Source organism: Polyodon spathula, chromosome 5, assembly GCF_017654505.1.
Source record: "Polyodon spathula isolate WHYD16114869_AA chromosome 5, ASM1765450v1, whole genome shotgun sequence".
Taxonomy (NCBI): Eukaryota; Metazoa; Chordata; class Actinopteri; order Acipenseriformes; family Polyodontidae; genus Polyodon; species Polyodon spathula.
In genome coordinates this window covers 3,588,574-3,607,638 of record NC_054538.1, presented here as the reverse complement: position 1 = coordinate 3,607,638, position 19,065 = coordinate 3,588,574, and the positions used below count along the sequence as shown (strand labels likewise).

Sequence of the window (19,065 nt, the reverse complement as noted above, 5' to 3'; positions counted from 1 at the left end):
TATTTAATAAATATTAATGACTGGAATAAAATAGCGATAATACCTTGTGATATTTCTACCAACAGTTTACAGGAAAATTGTGAGCTCTGATGGGCTGAATAGCGTATTGCTGTCATAAAATGTTTTATCATCTTGTAGCTTTGCAGTGTATCCTTGTAGCTTTGCACATTTTGTGTGTGGTTGTGTGTGTATATATAATATATATATATATATATATATATATATATATATATATATATATATATATATATATATATATATATATATATATATATATATATATATAATTTATTTATTTTTGTAACAGAAAAAGCTAGGGAAACAGGGTTGGGCACATTTTGAAAAGATTTTTCTAGGAGTATCACTGTCAAAGTAAACTCATTGTAAAACATTCTTCTGTCTTTGTAATATATTGTACTGCATACATCTCCACTAAACGCTAATTTGGTTTACATTATTGCTTCTGTACTTTATTCATGCACACTCTAGTCACACCTCATTTATCTGTGGATTTCACAAATCCTATCTGTTTCACACGATCTACTGTATGTCCCCCCAGTATAATTACATATACTTTAACCATGTCCTGAGGTATGTGGGTTTAGAGTATAAACTGGTGATTGGACTGACTTGAGGAGTCAGTACACCTTAACTTTAAAATAGAACCCAAACTAATGAAATATATTTCCCCCCCTACATATGTTAATCTCTAGCTAAAAAGTAAATAAACTGGATCTTAAGAGTGCATGGGAGCTGCTCCTCTACACTGTGGAAGCCATGAATAAGGCCAGTGATAGCAGCACCATCTTCAAGTGTGCTTTGGAGAGCAGCCCGGTGGGGACAGAACCTGAAAACAGAATCCGTCCTTCCACTGCTGGATAAACCTTCTTCATGGCAGAAATGTAATCCGAGACAACAGATAAGTCTTGATCACCTGAAAGAAAAGGTAAGAAAAACATGTAATGGCTTTCTCAGCTACACTGCTTGGCTAGGACTGGTACCTCATGCTGGGTTGGGCCACTGTTTGACATGGCTTGTAAAATTACAGACTCCACATGTTTCTGGAAGGTGTCAGTGATTAACCGCCCCCACTGCCCCCACCGCCCGGTGGCGCCCCCACCCCCCAACTGACTTGCGAGGGATGACTCCAAGTGGTCGGTTCTCCCGTTTCTAGAGGGAAAATGGTGATATGTAGCTGTGGGGCAATGTACAACCAGAAGTGTTGAGGAAGTTACTTTTAAAAAGCAATCCATTGCACATACAAGTTACTAGAACAAAATTTGAATTAGTTACAGTAACTTGTTTCTTTGAAACAAAATATAACAATGTACAGTTATAAATAGTTACTTCTCAGGTACAGTTTACTTTTTACAGAGATTTTTCGAAATATTCATTAAGATTAAGCTAACAAACCCACGTAGTCCCTCTGATGACATTTTCTAGCGCAATGATTTTAAAAAGCATGTTCATGTGACATGTAAAGTTTGACTTGCACTGTTGAAGCGCTTTCTGATTTCCATGTTAGGCATTAGGCATTAGTCATTGTCCTTTTTTTAATGTAGCTTAAAAGTAACTATTTTTTCACATAACGTGTAATGCGTTACTACATTTAGTTACCTGTCAGAAAAAAGAACCATTCCAGTTACAAGTTACTGAACAATGTAGTCCAATTAACTTTGTGGTCTCCCCCAGGCTGCAATAGCTCCAGCTGGTTATTTTATATTCCATTTGGGTTCGGTCAAAATTACGTGACGGTTTGTATAATTTAACTGTATTACTGTATTATTAAATGAGAGAAATATTTATTTTTTCTCATTATATTTCAGTTTTTATTTTTTTTATTTTCACTGACTGGAATGTAAATGCTAGTCTGATTATATTACTAATTTTACTACAAATGATTTAAAAAGCTGTTGAGCTGTTGTATTATTTATGTCCTGTTGCTTTAAATAAAGTTCTGTCTGCATACATTAAAAAAAAAAAAAAAATCATAATATAAATGAATATAAAACTATATTTAGTCCATGCACTGTGGATTAAGAAACAGACCCTAAGTGGCACTGATAACTGTGTCTGTGACGAGTGTTCCCAGGCTATGAGTGTGCTAATGGTTTTGAATGCTTTTGCGTACCATTGAGCCATTTTAGATTAAATGATTGTTTGGGAATACTATTTATTCCAAGCCATTTCTTTGTATTTCCCCTCAAAGGTATATAACCAGTAATTATGCACCTTTTTTTTTTCTCTCATGCTGTTCTATAGTATCTGTGGGGATTTTTTTTTTTACACAAAAAGGTGACAATAATGCTGATTGAAAGCCGTGTGGCACGTGTAAGGATAAGTAAAGATGTCACGAGGAGCACAGATCATTTCCCAAAACAAAACAAAAACTTTAACATGTTTGTGCAATGTCTAAGGCATGTCTATTGAAAAGCTTACCAGTGTCATGTCTGAGTTTCTCTTCTTTTATCATGGCAAAGCCATCTCCTCCGTCCACTATGTAGGACGGAATGACAATCTTATAACTTTTGTTGATGTCCAGGGGCTCATAATACGGCACACGGCATTTAGTGCACAGAACCTCAAGCTTCTTCACTCGTCGTCCTGGTGTTTGGGAAAGGTCGAAGACAACACGTATGCCTAGAAATAAAGAGGGGACTTCAGTGCCAATACAGGGTTGAACGGTTATTTTTATTACCTAAATAAGGACTGACAAAATACTAAGCTATAGCATACAGTTGATATTTAATATGGGTCATTTGAACAAGAACAAGAATTTTTTTTTGCATGTACATAAAAGGTTTAAATGATTAAAAGCTCAGCTGCATGGTGTGCAGGGTTCACGTCCTGGCTGTGTGGAGTCGCCAGTCTTCGCTGAGGATTCTGAAGGGAGCATTGCATTGGCTCAGGCACCAATGGAATCTATTTTACTTTTACTGTGTTTGCTCCTCCCTGAAAGTCAATGATTGTCTCTGACAATGACAGCAGGCTTTCTCAATGGCTCAGGCTGAGGGAAATACTTGATTGTATGTGGCATATAGGGGTAAAATAACCAAATAAACATTTTATCCAAGTTACTGTAGTGTGATGGTCGTTTAATTCAAACTGCTCATACTATTATATAATATATATTAATATATATACGAATATATATATATATATATATATATATATATAATATGATTATGATTATCATATATATATATTAAATATAAATATATATATTATATATATATATATATTTTATTTGTTTGATACAAACTATATTACTAATGCACATATTAACGACCAAACAAACTATAATTACTAATGCAACATTACAAAATAGCGAAAAAGTCAATATTGCCATAATTCCCATGCTTGCAACAGACAACATTCTCTTACCAGACACTTGCAGAAACTCCCCTGTAGACTGCCCATGTCTCCTTACAGAATGCTCAAATGCAGCTCTCAGTGTTGATCCCTTTAGCTCAACTAAATCAAAAGTACCATCAAAGGGCATTACAGCAGTTAGGGTCTCCAAAGTAATGGTTCCTGGAAGTAGATTCATATTCTTATGAAATTCAACAATCTCGCCTCTGCAGAAGGAATCGCTTTGAAAGCTTTAAACGACAACAGGGTCTTTTTAGTTGATATAAACAGATGCCTAGCTAAATCCGCCACTGAGATCAAATGTAAAGGTTATGAAAAACAAGTCTATTTCTGTTGTGAAAATGTCAAATATCAGAGAGGGTCCTGCTTGGAAATTTAAAGGGCTGTGACATTTAGACGCACCAATGGTTAGCTCTGTTGAGTAGACCTTAGCTTCTCCAATCCCCTTCCCCTCCCACGTGTATGAAATCTTGACATACCGTTTCCACTGCGCTCATTGATTGGGGCTCGAATACCTCCTCCATTTATAATGCAAAGCGACACATGGTTCCAGCGCAATTCATCAGGAAATTTAATATAATGGTTAATCTGTGAAACAACAAAATAGAGAGAAAAAAAAAAACAGACAAGCCATTTAGGATACCTACTTACGCTACATTAATACCCTCAAGAGTTTGTTTTACTCTGTGTTGTGTTGTATATAAAAGCAACCAACAAAATACATTCCGATTTTAGATGAGGTTGAAAAAGAAACGTTAAACATCTGCTTCCTGAAACCTTAACATTCTTGTGCTTCTCATTCCCATGGTCTACCTAAGCAAGGCTGGGACAATGGGAGTGAAGGATGTGCTTCTCATTCCCATGGTCTACCTGAGCAAGGCTGGGACAATGGGAGTGAAGGATGTGCTTTCCATTCCCATGGTCTACCTAAGCAAGGCTGGGACAATGGGAGTGAAGGATGTGCTTCTCATTCCCATGGTCTACCTGAGCAAGGCTAGGACAATGGGAGTGAAGGATGTGTTTCTCATTCCCATGGTCTACCTGAGCAAGGCTGGGACAATGGGAGTGAAGGATGTGCTTCTCATTCCCATGGTCTACCTGAGCAAGGCTGGGACAATGGGAGTGAAGGATTTGCTTCTCATTCCCATGGTCTACCTGAGCAAGGCTGGGACAATGGGAGTGAAGGATGTGCTTCTCATTACCATGGTCTACTTGAGCAAGTCTGGGACAAGACAATGTGAGTGAAGCAGTGAGTTAGCAGGTCTGGTAAAATAGCATCTAGAAGAGACAACAGAGAACAACAGAACACATATAAAAACAGGGATATTAAACAGGGAAAGAAATGTAAAATAACCAACATGTTCATGGTAGAAAGTAAGCCTTTAACATCACTAAATACATTTGGAAAAAACAAACAAACTGAACAGAGATAAAAGACAATGGAAATAAAAGGTGAGTGAGTTTAAGAACTGCATTATATAGACAGCTGCTTTTCAGATGATAAGAAAGACCCATTGTCTTCACGGCACAATCCCTTGAGATTAGTCTAGAATGTGATGTACATGCTGCAGCAGACCCAAGCAATTTGTTGTTGGATGCACGCAGGTGGCTGTTAAAATAAACGAGGTTAAGCACAAGAGATGAAGGTCGGTATTGTTTTCAATACAAATACAGTCACACAACTGTGGCCCATCAAGAAAGCCGCAGGTTTGTGTTTCTTGCCATGGAGTGAACTTGAGCTTGCATTTTGTTATTTACAAAACAAAATGCAAACCGTGAAATAAAAAATAAAAAAATACTTCAACCCTGATGCAGATGCATCAATGCAGATGCAAACCGTGCGTTATTTAACTATTTCACAAGATTTTTGAAGGCAGTAAGGATTTTTGACACAAGTTTGTTTTTTGTTTTTTTTGTTTTTTTTAAATTCAAAAGTCATGACAGAAATATTTCAAGGTAACATATTTTACACATATAGCCATACAGCCTGAAGTACACGATACTGGACATTTATGTTTTAAAATATATAAACAAAATGGGACATCAAGCATATTTTAGGTGCTTCCAATACCAGAACATATACAGTAGTCAATTAAATAGCTGGCACCTTATTTGACCTTCGATAAACAATATGTCCAATGATCGGCAAGGAAAGGATTTAACTCAACCCACCGAGTCCCTGCTGTGGGCCAGAGTTTGCCTCCTCCTCCCCAGCCTCCACCTGCTTTTTGGCTTTGTCTAACGAGGGAACTATCCTGCCCTCCTCCCCTACCCACGGCTTCCCTACAGTCCCCAAATGAGGCTAATGAGCTTTTACTTACCGCTGCATCACAGATTAAATTCCCCATGTTGCATTCCCGGAAGCGGCACTCTTGAGTAGTCCCATTAAGATACACCATGGTCCTCCCAATAACTTGAGCCGAATAATTACTGAGATTCTGCTTCCACAAATCAACCTCTGCACGCAACTCTTTATCTGAAAAGTGCAGTGAGTATTTAGTATGTGATGAAAATGCCCTAAGAAGTGAAAGGGCACAGCCAAGGCATGCAGACTAAGGTACTATGTTACGCTATAAGCATGAGACCAGACCATGTTTCAAATATGAACATTTATTAGTTCCAAATACCAAACGTTACATTCCACATTGAACTGTATTGTTTAGCTACAACATGTGCCACTAGTATTAACAGAGATAAGCAATTGACCCGATTACCTCACTGCCCTCTGGAAAGAGCCCTCAGATGCTACACCAATGGTCCAGACGATCTGGAGGTTTTGGGAGCTTCTCTGTGTGTATATGCCTCTATGCCTGATGTTTATACTCAGTTTGTTTCTGTTATATTACTAAATATAACAGAAATTAGTTATTCAGCTGTTACTCCACACAGGTGCAACAAACCACTAACTACTACATTTTACAGGGTTACTGTGGTTACCATATTTCTTCTTTCCCGTAATTTATCATTCAGTCATTCTAGGCCTGAGGCCAATTGGGTTGTTGCCTTAACAACTCAGCTCCTGCCAAAGTGACCTCCAGAAAATTAGGTTTAACATTATCAAACACATTATCAAACACATTGTCTTTCATATGATTACCAATGCATTTTCACTCTACAGTGTTCTGAAGTTAGTTATCTAGGGTTATGCCAAAACATACCTGTATGTTTTGTCAACACTTCAGCTGGACCACTTCAATGCTATAAACCAGGAACATGTTTCAGCACAACTTAAGATGATGGCATGGCCTATTAAAATTGTACTAGTCGTTGTTATAAAACTTGGCTCAGCTCCTTAATACTGAAGCTGGATGTTAGATACAATACAAATTGAAAGTAGATTAAGCCAGGGAAAGCATGGTGTATTGTACCCCAATGTTACTTGTAAATGTTCAGTAAGGGGTACACATACCCTCAATATAACAGTGGTGAATCATTTCACATGTATATGCATATCACTACGGGTAGAGCCCCATTCTATCTCTGGCATGAACATGACTGAGGCAGGGAATGTATTGAAGGGTAAATCAATATTGCAGTGATTTGGTTGATTTACATTATTACACTTGTCAAATAGAACTGTATGGGAAACACATATTATCAGGTACCTTCCGGTATAGTGCTGTCTAGAAGTATAGGGTTCCCTGTAGCAGCCACAACATCCCCTTGCTTATTGAAGGTGACTTTAAGATAGCCAAGGTACTTCCCAAAAGCATAGGCCTGCACAACCGGCACTTTACGCCTGTCATCAGAGTCTACCATGAATGGATATTGACCAGCAGGGACTTCATTGGAGGGAGGTGTACCTTTGAGGAACCAAACAACAGGTATAAATTTAAAACAAACAAATAGAAATGGTATATTACTTTTTTATTTTATTATAATGTACTTTGTCTACTGGATCATATTCTGGTTGAAATGATATTCCCCTGGAAGAAGAACTAGAACAGCAAGTCAACTAGGACATGTCTTTAAACAATGAAGAAGCAAATATATTGTTAAGGAAAGCACATCCTTACATTCACAACATTAAATACCAATCATGTCTGAGGTTATGCCAAACAGACCTGGATTTCAATTATTTAAATCAAAGTAAATAAAGTCAGTTTGAAATGATATCAGTAACAACTAGGCAAATAGTTACTAACAATTCTGGTTCTTGACAGATAAGTTTACAGCACAGGGGACATTTGAGTTTTTTATTTGACAGTACTGGTGGAACACACATTTGCAGGAGTGAAAAGATTTGAGAAGCAGTAAGATAGTTTAGGGGTTGACCTTTTAGTTTAAATCTAGAATTATATTGTGGTTGATTTATTTAGCTAAGAACGATGTACCAAATCTGCAAAAAAAAAAAATCAGAAATCTGCAAAAGGTTACAAAACAAATTAAAAACAGCTTTATCTAGAAATGCCACCTAAGAATTGTGAAATGTGCCCAATGAACAAGCTGCATAAATACAAAACCAAACACTTTCACTCTGATTCCTAGAGAAATGTTTATTTTATTCCCAAAACAGATTTTAACATCGTTAAAGAAATATCGTACAAATGGTGTTTTTTTTCCTGTAATGCACTCATAAACTGGATGATCCTGTTGCAATTGGTTAACTAGAAACTCCCCAAGCATCTCCCACAGTGGTCTGGAATGACCCAGCTGAAAACACCTTTTTTCTCCAACAGTGAGTGAATAGTTCTTTTTGTGGTATGTCTAATTATTTTATTAAGCACATGATCAGACAGGTTCATGTGATTTGGTAACAGGAAATGTAAGATGCAGGTTGAGGCAGGTGTCATGGTTTGAATAAGGCGATGTTTCTTAAGCCTTACATGACACACACAAGTATAAGAAAGTGTTCATGTCTCATGACCACATGTATGATGAAATGTGTGGGAAAGTGGTGCAGGAGAAGTTGCAGAAAGGGTGTGGATATCTTCCAAAACTTTCAGTCTTTATGGATCCTGTTTTAAAAAGTCCCCTTTGAAGGCAAATAAAGGTAGTGAAATAAAATAATTTCAACAGTGTGAGACTACTGAGAACAGTCCAACAGCTCTGTCCATAAACTAAACCAGCATGAGACTACTGCGAGCAGTCCAACAGCTCTGTCCATAAACTAAACCAGCATGAGACTACTGAGAGCAGTCCAACAGCTCTGTCCATAAACTAAACCAGCATGAGACTACTGAGAGCAGTCCAACAGCTCTGTCCATAAACTAAACCAGCATGAGACTACTCAGAGCAGTCCAACAGCTCTGTCCGTAAACTAAACCAGCATGAGACTACTGAGAGCAGTCCAACAGCTCTGTCCATAAACTAAACCAGCATGAGACTACTGAGAGCAGTCCAACAGCTCTGTCCATAAACTAAACCAGCATGAGACTACTGAGAGCAGTCCAACAGCTCTGTCCATAAACTAAACCAGCATGAGACTACTCAGAGCAGTCCAACAGCTCTGTCCATAAACTAAACCAGCATGAGACTACTGAGAGCAGTCCAACAGCTCTGTCCATAAACTAAATGTCTTCTTACTAGTTTTCTTGTGTAATGAAAGAAACCATGGTTTCACACCACACCACACTTTCCTTCCTTAAAAAATGTACTTAAAAGACGTACTTGCAGTTTCTTTTTAATTAGTAATTGTGCACAATGTATTGTGAGTGTGGCAGGGCAATAGCCCTGTTTGTGTAAATAGTGTATGGAGAATTTTTTTACAGAATGCCTCTTTATTCTTATTCTTTACAAATGCTTGACTCTTTATTTTCAAGTCCATTTTCCCCTCCTTTTTTCACTTGCTCACTCAAGTCAATTGGTTTATCAAATTGGTTTATCCACCAACCATTCTGGTAACACCTTCAAATTAACATACTTTACTAAATTCAGGTACTCAGTTCCTGTCTTCGTTATCCATTTCTGCATCCAAAAACCCAACGTTCCCCAATTTGGCTCTCAAATCTCCTTTTTATAGTAATCTATCTTCCATGCTTTTCCTAGGAGGAAATGCTATATGAAGAGAATTAACTTTAATCCAATATTTAATGCTTAATAATGTCCTCCTTAATTTCAGGTTCATCTCATTTACTAAAACCTGCAGTGTATTAATTGGAGCGGCTTTCATTGATCCTACACACACCCTTATTGCTTTAGCTTGAATATTATCAAATTTTTCATCTTGCTTTTACCTGTTCCCCGATACCTGACTTCCAAAGTCTAATACACCCCTAACGAATCCTCTGCATATCATCATCATACTAGATTGATTTGCTCCCCAACTCATCCCTGAAATATTTCTTAGAATATTAAGCAGTCCTTTGCATTTATCTATTATGGTACTTATCTGTTTTTCCCAACTCAACTTTTTATCAAACCACACTCCCAGGTATCTGAATTCTTCCACTTCTTCAGGTATCTTATCTTGGTAGAATATACTTAAACTCCCCTGCTCTCTCCCCCTACATGAAAACAAGAGGACCTCTGACTTTGTTACTGATATTTTAAAACCCCATTTATTAGACCACTTTTCCAGAATATTCATTGCCATTTGCAATTTCCTCCTAACTATTTTAATATGTTTATATTTATAAATAATCCCATCGTCAGCAAACAAACCCACAGCTACATTAGATCCTAATAATATATAATCCGCTAAATCATTAATAATTATATTAAACAGCAAAGGGCTGATAACACTTCCTCGAGGAGTTCCATTTTGCATCTCAAACCTTTCAGATAATTTCTCCTTAATTTTCACTTTAAATCCTCTTTCCTTCAAAAACTCTCTGATCCACCAGAGTAACTTTTTAGTTTGCAAACAATACCACACACCATTCTTTCCATAATTTTACAGATAGTAACCGTCAATGGTCGATAAGAACCCACTTCACCTGGATCCTTTCCTGCCTTACTTATAGGAATGATGATGGCATTCTTCCATTCTTTAGGCAAAAAACCCAACTCTCATACGTTATTATAAAGCTTCAATAATATATCTAAGCTTCTTTCTGACAACAATTTAAACATGATATAAAATGTCTTGTCTTTACCTGGCGTGGAAGTCTTGCCTTTTCCAATTGCAGCTTTCACCCCAATTGAGAAAGTAACATTTCTTTTTCTTTGAACATCGTCCCTATCTTCCAATATCAAATAATTATCAATATAAAATGGACCGCTCTTATCCAAAAACTCATTATTAAAATTATTACCTTAACCTCAACATAGACGCTTTCTTCTCATCATCACCCGTCATGACTATCCCATTCTGCATCAAAGGAATCAATTTGTTTCCCTTCCCTTATCCTGCCATTGCCTTTATTTTATTCCAAACATTTTTTACATTAGTATCAGAACTTATTTTAGTGCAATAATCATGTCAATATTCGTTTTTCCTTTTCCTAATGACCATTTGAGCCATAGCTTTTGCTTTTTTGTACTTAATTAAATCATCTGCTAACTTTTTTTCTCTTCTCAAACAAGATGTCCCTTCTTTAATCAGTCTAGAGCTCTCTTCACACCACCAAGGAACTGCTGAGTTAACACCTTTTCTATGTCTCCTCATTGGAATGGTATTTTTTGCTGCTTCAGTAATAGCCTTAATCACTGTCTCATACAAAATATCCACCTTACTGTGCATTATATAGGTGGTTCTTTTGGGGCCATGCCCCCCCTTCCTCTTGTCTGTGGTGCTTCATCCAAAAATATGCAAGTTTAAAAGGCATCAGTCAGACGCACAGCACCTTCTACAAAATCTGACATGCCTGGAGGTGTCAGCAGAAAGATTTGTTTTAAGTTAATATACACTTTATAATGGAAACTTTTGGCTGGTGTTAAATTTTGCAGATTTATACGTTAGGGGATATTTTTCCCAGCACGTTCACAAAAAAAAAGGCAATTTTGCATTTATACTTTTAATTCCAAAAACAATTCAATAAATGTTTATTTAATTAAATATGTCTGCTAAAACAGTATCTCATTTACAATAACTTGTTATAGCAATCTACAATTTTATTTGCTTCTAAATAATTTCAAACTGGTTAATAGACTAGCAAGCACTGGCAAAATCAGCTCAGTTTTATACAGTTGCAAAGATTTTAACACTTTGTTTTGTTTCTGGACTTTGCATTACTTGCACGATGCCTGCACTAACAGCCGTATTGACGATGACAATCAAGCATTTTGTTATAGACTGTCAACAAGTCTGAGACAAGCAATTGTCCTTGTTACTTAATCAAACCCTTCTAAAAAAAGAACATACAAATAAACAGTCCTACTACAATGCAGTTGACACTGCCTCTGGGTTTCTAATCGCATCATCAATTCCACATTTTTGAAATCAATTGATGGAAATGTCCGGTCTACTTTTAATGTTTTCAAGCAAATTGGCTTTATCTCTGCCATTCTCATCTCCACTTTGATATTCTCTCGTCCAGCACTTCTTTAATCTGTTCTGTATAGCAGTCTGACAGAGGGCAGGATCGCTACGGGTACTGAATACAGCCCTCTGATTGGTGGATGTATTATTGGCGATCCAATCAAAGTAGCCAACAAAGCCCAAATAAAGTATCTGCCCGTTACACAGTATAGCCTAAAAAAACCCTGAACCTTCTAATGGGGGGGGGGGGGGGGCGACCTAAGTCAGGGTGCCCAGGATTCAGTCCACGCCCCCCAGTTTGAAAACCGCTGTATTATATTTTCATCAATGGTCATACTATATAAATTTTAACATTTTTTCCAATCAACTTTTTTACAATCCTTGCACGTGCTCTTCAATCTTAGGCTTCCCATCTATCGTAATGATTATTGGAAAATGATCACTTCCCATTTCTTCAGATATTAATACTTTCCAATCCACTCTCACTCCCAGCTGTGATGAAGCAATTGGTAAATCTAGTGCTGAACTTTTCCCAGTATTCACACCAAACCTTGTTCCTTCCCCAATGTTCAAAACCACCAAATTGAACTCCTCTACTATTTCTTTAATAACCATTCAATTTCTATCATTCAACTTACTTCCCTAGAACGATTGCTGTTAAAGTCTCCACAAATACCCCCCCCCCCCCCATATGTTCCATAATATCAATTAATTCTTCCTTTAATTTGTGTGTGGAAGGTAAGGTTGACCACTCCCCCTAATCAGCACTAAATTACCTAACTGGACAAAATGAACCTGTAACAGGGAGAGATCTGTACTGACTCTGCTGGCGTGTTCACGGGCTGCAGGAAGAGGGCGGCAGTCGCCCAACAACCGCCTGTGAGTCATGGCAGTGACACGGGGAGGTGGGAAAGTGGGTGTGTGTACTTTTCCCCTCTCTGAATGGCTGAGAGGCGGGTCTTGGGTGATTGTTGGTCCTATAAAATAGCGCTCTGCTGTTTCCTCAGGTCTGCCAACTTAGACGCACCAAGAGTGCGGAAGCTTTGATTCAGGACCGGGAATCAGCCGGGAGAAAAGAAAGGTTCACAGCGAGAAAGAGAGAGCGGGGAACCCTTGGGCAGACCCCGGCGTATTGTAAAAGAGCAGGCTAGATAGCCGACAGAATAGGACGGTGATCCGGGTCGTGCGGGTAGCGGCGACCGGGATAACGCTGCCGAGTGCAGCACCTTTTATTTGTAGTTTTATTACTGTTTTATTTTCCCTTGTTCTTTTCGCCTTCTGTTTTCATTATTATTTCTTTGAGCACCTGCGAGTGCATTTGCTGTTTGTGTACCAGCTGTGGTATTTCCGTGGTGCTGTCTATCATCGTTGATAGGCAGCCCATGGTCAACAGTGCCCTCTGCCGGAGAAAAATAAGAACTGGTCTAAAATAAAACTGGGCACCTGTGTGGTGTTTCCAAGTACACCTGTCTGTCTCCTGGTCAGTGAATTACCCACACCCCTTCCACAGAACCACTTCCCTGTCAACCTTACATTCCTACACACACTTTTTACACAAGGAGGGCGTTTTCCACGGTGTGCTTTTTAAACTGTCAGTATCATTCTGATTCTTCCACACACAAATCTGTGACTTGGAAGGTACATTGAATTATAGTATTGCAATGCTGCTTTATATAGCAGTTGGACAAATAGATATAACACAGTCATCACATTAATCCCAGCTATGCACTTAGCAAGCTGAACTTTAAACTCAATGTACAGTCCCAGCATTGCACTCTGCAAACTGAACTTTAAACTCAACTCAGTTTAAACTCAAATCTATATACTTTATATGTGTCTAGTCCTAAATGTGTTGACCTACAGTAGTGCTGCCAGCCTATACTGATGACGAAAATAACACATAATTACATGAACATTGAATAGAGGACTTAATAGAAGAGTAAATGGAATTTACCTGTGTAAAGGAATGTGTTTGAGTGTCCACCAATAACAACATCAACGCCACTCACTTTCATTGCAATTAGTTTATCGGTTTCAAATCCAGAATGGCCCAATGCAATGATCTTGTTAATTCCCAGCGTTTTTAACTTGTTTACCTCAACCTGTAAGGCTTGGACCTCATCTTGAAACACTACATTCGGTCCTGCAAAAAGAAAAAAAAATAAGACAATGGACTGAGAAAAATGATATTCACCAGTTATAAAAACAAAACACTTCAGTGAATACAAGTACAACTTTCTCTTATAAATGTAAAAATGTGTATCTTGTCATCCACTATCACCTATAAGGGCTTTGCAAAGTTAAACCTCTACTTGCTTTGATCCTTGTGACTTGCATGCAGAACTACACTTACATGAAGATTAAAATGTATACCAATTACTCACCTTCTCTCAAATGTCAGCATTAGAAAGAACACACACATTTCAAATTATGTACTGTATATATAGCTGTGGCTATAGAAGCTTACAGTGAAACGATGCACAGCAAGTACTCTGCGCTTTCCTTTAATCCGACTGGTTAATACAGGCTCAAATGTCATCCTTCAAACTACAGGATGTGTAATCTCTGTTCCAAATCAATCAATAGTTCATGAGTTCGATCTGCGTTTCTTATAGTTTGAGAAGACGGAATCAAACTGCACGAGGTGACACCTCTCAGAAAAACTGGAAAATCTGACCCACTTGTTATCAGTGATATGAAAAAAAAGATTTTGTCTACAGGGTTGCACATTCAGCACACACATTCTACTTACTAATTGTGTGCTGCTAGCTGTTCATCAAGTATGCACAGTGTTATGAGAATGCACGTCTACCTGGAGTGGATAGGGTTGGTGTTTCCTTTGTTGTGTAGCCGACCACAGCCACTTTCTCAGAGCCCAATGTAAAGATTTTATAGGGCAGGACTAATCCACTTATTCTGTCAGCCAGTTTCTGATCTGGTTTCATATTAGCACTCAGTACTGAGCAGTTCACTTTCTGAAGAAATGGGCTGATTAATCCTTCCATTCCATTGTCAAATTCATGATTCCCTAAGGCCTGGAAAAAAAGAATGACAAAGATCAGCAATGCCCAAAAAAAAAAAAAGTACAAATAAAATGTTCTGTAATTCTGCAATCAGTTTAATCCTGGAAAGAGATAACATACACATTGGTCTACGGTCCATCATGGTTTGCATCTGCAGTGGCTCGAAGTGTAAAATTTTACAATCTACTTCTTTCATTGATTGATTTCTAATATTAATACTTTTAGGGTTTCTTAAAAGGGACAAATCCAAATAAATAATGTGCAGGTCATCTGAAGTCCAAACCTTTAGCATTTGTTGGCTTCTTATTGGGAATTCTGTGAAATCTCAAATGAACAACATAACAATTCTAGAGTACACACAAATCTACTGTGAAATGTTAAACAGCAGCTATATTGCGATGACCAGTTCAACCACGGACAACTGACAGGGACAAGCCTACACTGGCTATTCTTTATCTGAATCCCATTTATAGTCATTTAAATGCCTGCAATGCCATACACTCTTTGACAGAATACAACAGAACTGTTTCTGCTGCCCCATGAACAATTTCCACAACATTGTTTGTGGTCATCTTATGTTCATTTACAGTTTCCGTGGTAACCATGAATAACAAGATCACTTGCAAAATGCCAGCTTTCCTGTCTTATGAATAATTTCCACTTAAATTGCTTTGGGGTCATCTACACATTCTATATAGTTGTCGTAGTAGCCACACATTATACATTTACTTGTAAAATTCTGACCATGGGTTCAGTCATTTTTTTCAAAACTGAACATATTTGACTTGATATCCTTGCAGTTTTATGTAACACACTCTGCACTGACCCAAAAAAAAAAGATTCATCAGTCCGCACTCCTGTTTTCCATGGGTAAACTGATTCCCTTTCAAGTACAAAATGTAACCATTACCTAATGGGATGTATCTCTTCTAGCCCAAATCACCTGAGCACTTATATCAAAGCTACTCCTTTAAGATCCCTGTATGTGTCAGATGTTGTCTCCGCCCCCAGGACAGAAATACGAGTGACGCATAAGACTCAGCGCCATTATTCTTTCAGCCTTGCCTGAGGAGTGAGCACTGACTTTTTAAGTCATAACTACAAAGATGTTGAATATTCAATTTTTCTCTCATTTCATATTTGAAATAATTCCCCTATTTTACGCAGTCCCTTTTGACAGAGCTGCTGTGAGGTCCCCTCGTAGCCACAGTTCCCAAGGTTCAGGCACCACTGCCTAACCCACAAATAGCGCAGGAGGACGTTATGTCCCTTGCAGTATCTGAGGACATATACACCCAAGAATTAATCTTCCCATCCAAGAACGCAGAATCAGATATTTTTTCTCCAACGGTAAGCCTCTCCCTGTCGGAGGAGCTCACCTCCCTTATCGGAAGATGAGCCTACACATTCTATATTTGATATGGTGCTCGCTGCAATATAAGCCAGCGTTGGCTGGCTGGACGATGTACCACCCTGTGTGGGTTGCCCCAGTGCAGAACACCTGCATTCTGGGCCTGGACTTCCTCCAAGCCACTGGAAGTCAGCTGGACCTACAGATCAGGGTCCTGCAATTCCAAGACGGAACGACCCACGTGGAGCCCCCTCACCCTCAAAACCGGGCCGGCCCCCCCTCCACAACCACCCTTGGGAGCAGGCCTATAAGCCCCACCCGACATTAGCAGCCGCTGTCACACAAAGAAGATGCCGCCCTGGCTGCAGTGGCCACAGTCTGGTGTCGCAGCTGCAAAGGGCTGAGCCCGAATCAGCGGGCCCAGCTGTAGGAATTGCTGGCAGAGAACTGCCAGTTTCGCAAGCAATCCTGAAAAAGCGGGATTGGACCCACCTCATCCAACACACAAGACACACAGGGATGCGGCTCCTATCAAGCTCCGGCCCAGACGCTTACCAGTGGCCCACCAAGAAGAGGTCGTTGAAAAGATACTGAGGGATGCGGGAAGCAGGCTTGATAGAGCAAAGTGCAATGCAAAAAAATAAATAAAACAGTGAGTCTTTTTTTTTCATTGTGCGACAGCCCCTTGTTCATGTTTATTTTATTTTAAATGTTTATTCAAATTAAAAACTAGTTATCTATGGCCACTTTGTTTATTGCAAAGACACAACAATGGTAGGGATTATTTAAAAAAAAAAAAAGTGGTCTACTTTGTTTATACTTGAAATACACACAAGATCTAACTACTGTGTTGCTGTCTTTGTTATGTAGTTACTTCACGAGGGTAAAGTAAGGCCTACCTTCTGGGATATTTTTCAACTTTAATACAGTGCTACATACAATGTCTTTAATAACATTTTGAAAATGAACTGAAAATCAATTAAATCTTGAACAAATATCTGAACATGAATATATATATATATATATATATATATATATATATATATATATATATATATATATATATATATATTTAGTGGACGGAATAAATCAGGTGAAAACTTTCTATCCAAGACAAAGAGGCATATGTTTCTCCACCAAGTTGTGCATAACGCGATTGATGCTACAGAGATGACTCACTAGTACAACATAACTGTAATGGACATTACCTAACTAGAACCTTTGTTGAACTATGGTAAAATTTTATAGATAACCTCGTGGAGCCATTCTGCATTGTAGGAAATGGGTAACTAGACATTGTTACTATCAAGAACACAATGTTGAAAAAATAAACAAAATAAATAAATAAATAAATAAATAAATAAATAAACAAAAGAAATCGGCGACAGTGCTGTTAAATGAAAGAAAACACGTATAATTGTTTTCACGGTCTGAAAGAAAGGCTAAGTGAAATTAAAAAAAAAATAAAAAATAAATAAAACAATAGGGAACGCCCATAATTCAGCACTATAAAACAAACAATCCAGCTACATCTGGAATAGTGGGCACTGTATTCTGAGCACTTAATTTATCATCTAGGCACCGGGACCCATTAGTCATACGTCGAAGCCAAGTTTTACACTACTACTCTATCCTGCACAGCATTAACTACCCCTACAGAGACAATGGGCACTACATCAAAAACATTTAAGTTTTGATACAAACATTTAAATTAAAAAAAGGACATCATCATCATCATCATCATCATCATAATACTAAATAATGTTGAATGCATTGCCACAATGTATTTGTAATGTGCTGCCAAAAAATAGATATGCATTTAAAATGTAGGAGATGTGTTCCTTACCATGGCATCATACTTCAGCCAATTCATAAAATGAGCCGCTTCGTCCCCCTTGTAGTAGTTGAACCAGATCGTTCCTTGATATTGATCCCCCGCATCCAGAAGTAAAACGTTGCTTTCTGTTTTTCGGATTCTGTTTATTTGGGTTAACCTTCTCGCGACTCCAGCGAAGCACGGTCCGCCTGGATCACACTTCCCCGAGTACACGCTAGTTTCTTCTACCCTGGCATGGACGTCGTTGGTGTGGAGAAGAGTGACATCAAAACATGCAGCAAAATAGCTTGTGAAGAGAAGCTCCAGCAGCAGCACAAGACGTAGCTTTCCTACGAACATCCCCATGTTCATCTGAAGCTTTCAACAGTGGAAACTAACTGTGCGAGTTACACTGGAACTAGACTCGACATTTCTGAGGTAAAAAGTAGGCGGTTCAAGCAGCACAAAGCTGTCACGTCAAGTCCAAAGCTTCACTTTAAATAACACCACACCGGCTATACTGTAAACGTGACAAACAGCACAGAGAATGTAGAAAGAACGTCACAGAAACTTTATTATTCAGGGATTGAGAACAGTGAAGTATTTTCCACAATGATTAATTTATTATGGAAAATGTATTTCTTTCACAATAACTAAAACGGTTAATTTTAGGATGTGTAAACAACTAAAATAACTGTGGGGAAAGCAAAGTATTGTAGCACTGGATGAAACTGCTATCAGAAAGGCAGTCTTTACACAGAGCACGGTTCAATAGCCGGGAGACTGTTTATTTGCAGGTTCTTATCACATTGCACAGCTCACACACAGCACACCCTTCTCCACTCTGAATCCACACACACCTGATGATACACCCTGTGATTCCCCCTCAGACCCAGACCCAGAAAACACAGTTACAGTATGTGAGGCTCCACCAACCAAGGCCAACTGACTGTTAACTAAAAACAACGTTGCATGTACCTCCCATTAAAAAATAAATACATAAATAAAAACTTTAAACATGAAGCAAACCTTCATACTGTACAGCCCATTTAAGATGGCCCTCCAAGTGTCACCTTCTGCCATATTGGACCCTTGGCTTAAACGGCTTTCAAAAAAGCACACTCAAAACCTTTGGTATTTC

General features: G+C 38.4%; 1 protein-coding gene across 1 annotated transcript; it reads right to left on the bottom strand.

Moving 5' to 3' along the window:
* Positions 1–236: 236 nt before the first annotated feature.
* On the bottom strand, positions 237–18,405 carry nt5e (5'-nucleotidase, ecto (CD73)). Its single transcript, XM_041249515.1, has 9 exons — positions 17,955–18,405; positions 14,547–14,769; positions 13,689–13,877; positions 6,978–7,175; positions 5,694–5,848; positions 3,852–3,960; positions 3,385–3,534; positions 2,440–2,640; positions 237–934 (listed from the first exon to the last, which is right to left on the bottom strand). The coding sequence occupies exons 1-9, from the start codon at positions 18,294–18,296 to the stop codon at positions 762–764; spliced, it is 1,740 nt and encodes a 579-aa protein (XP_041105449.1). The 5' UTR covers positions 18,297–18,405; the 3' UTR covers positions 237–761.
* Between the last annotated feature and the right edge of the window lie 660 nt (positions 18,406–19,065).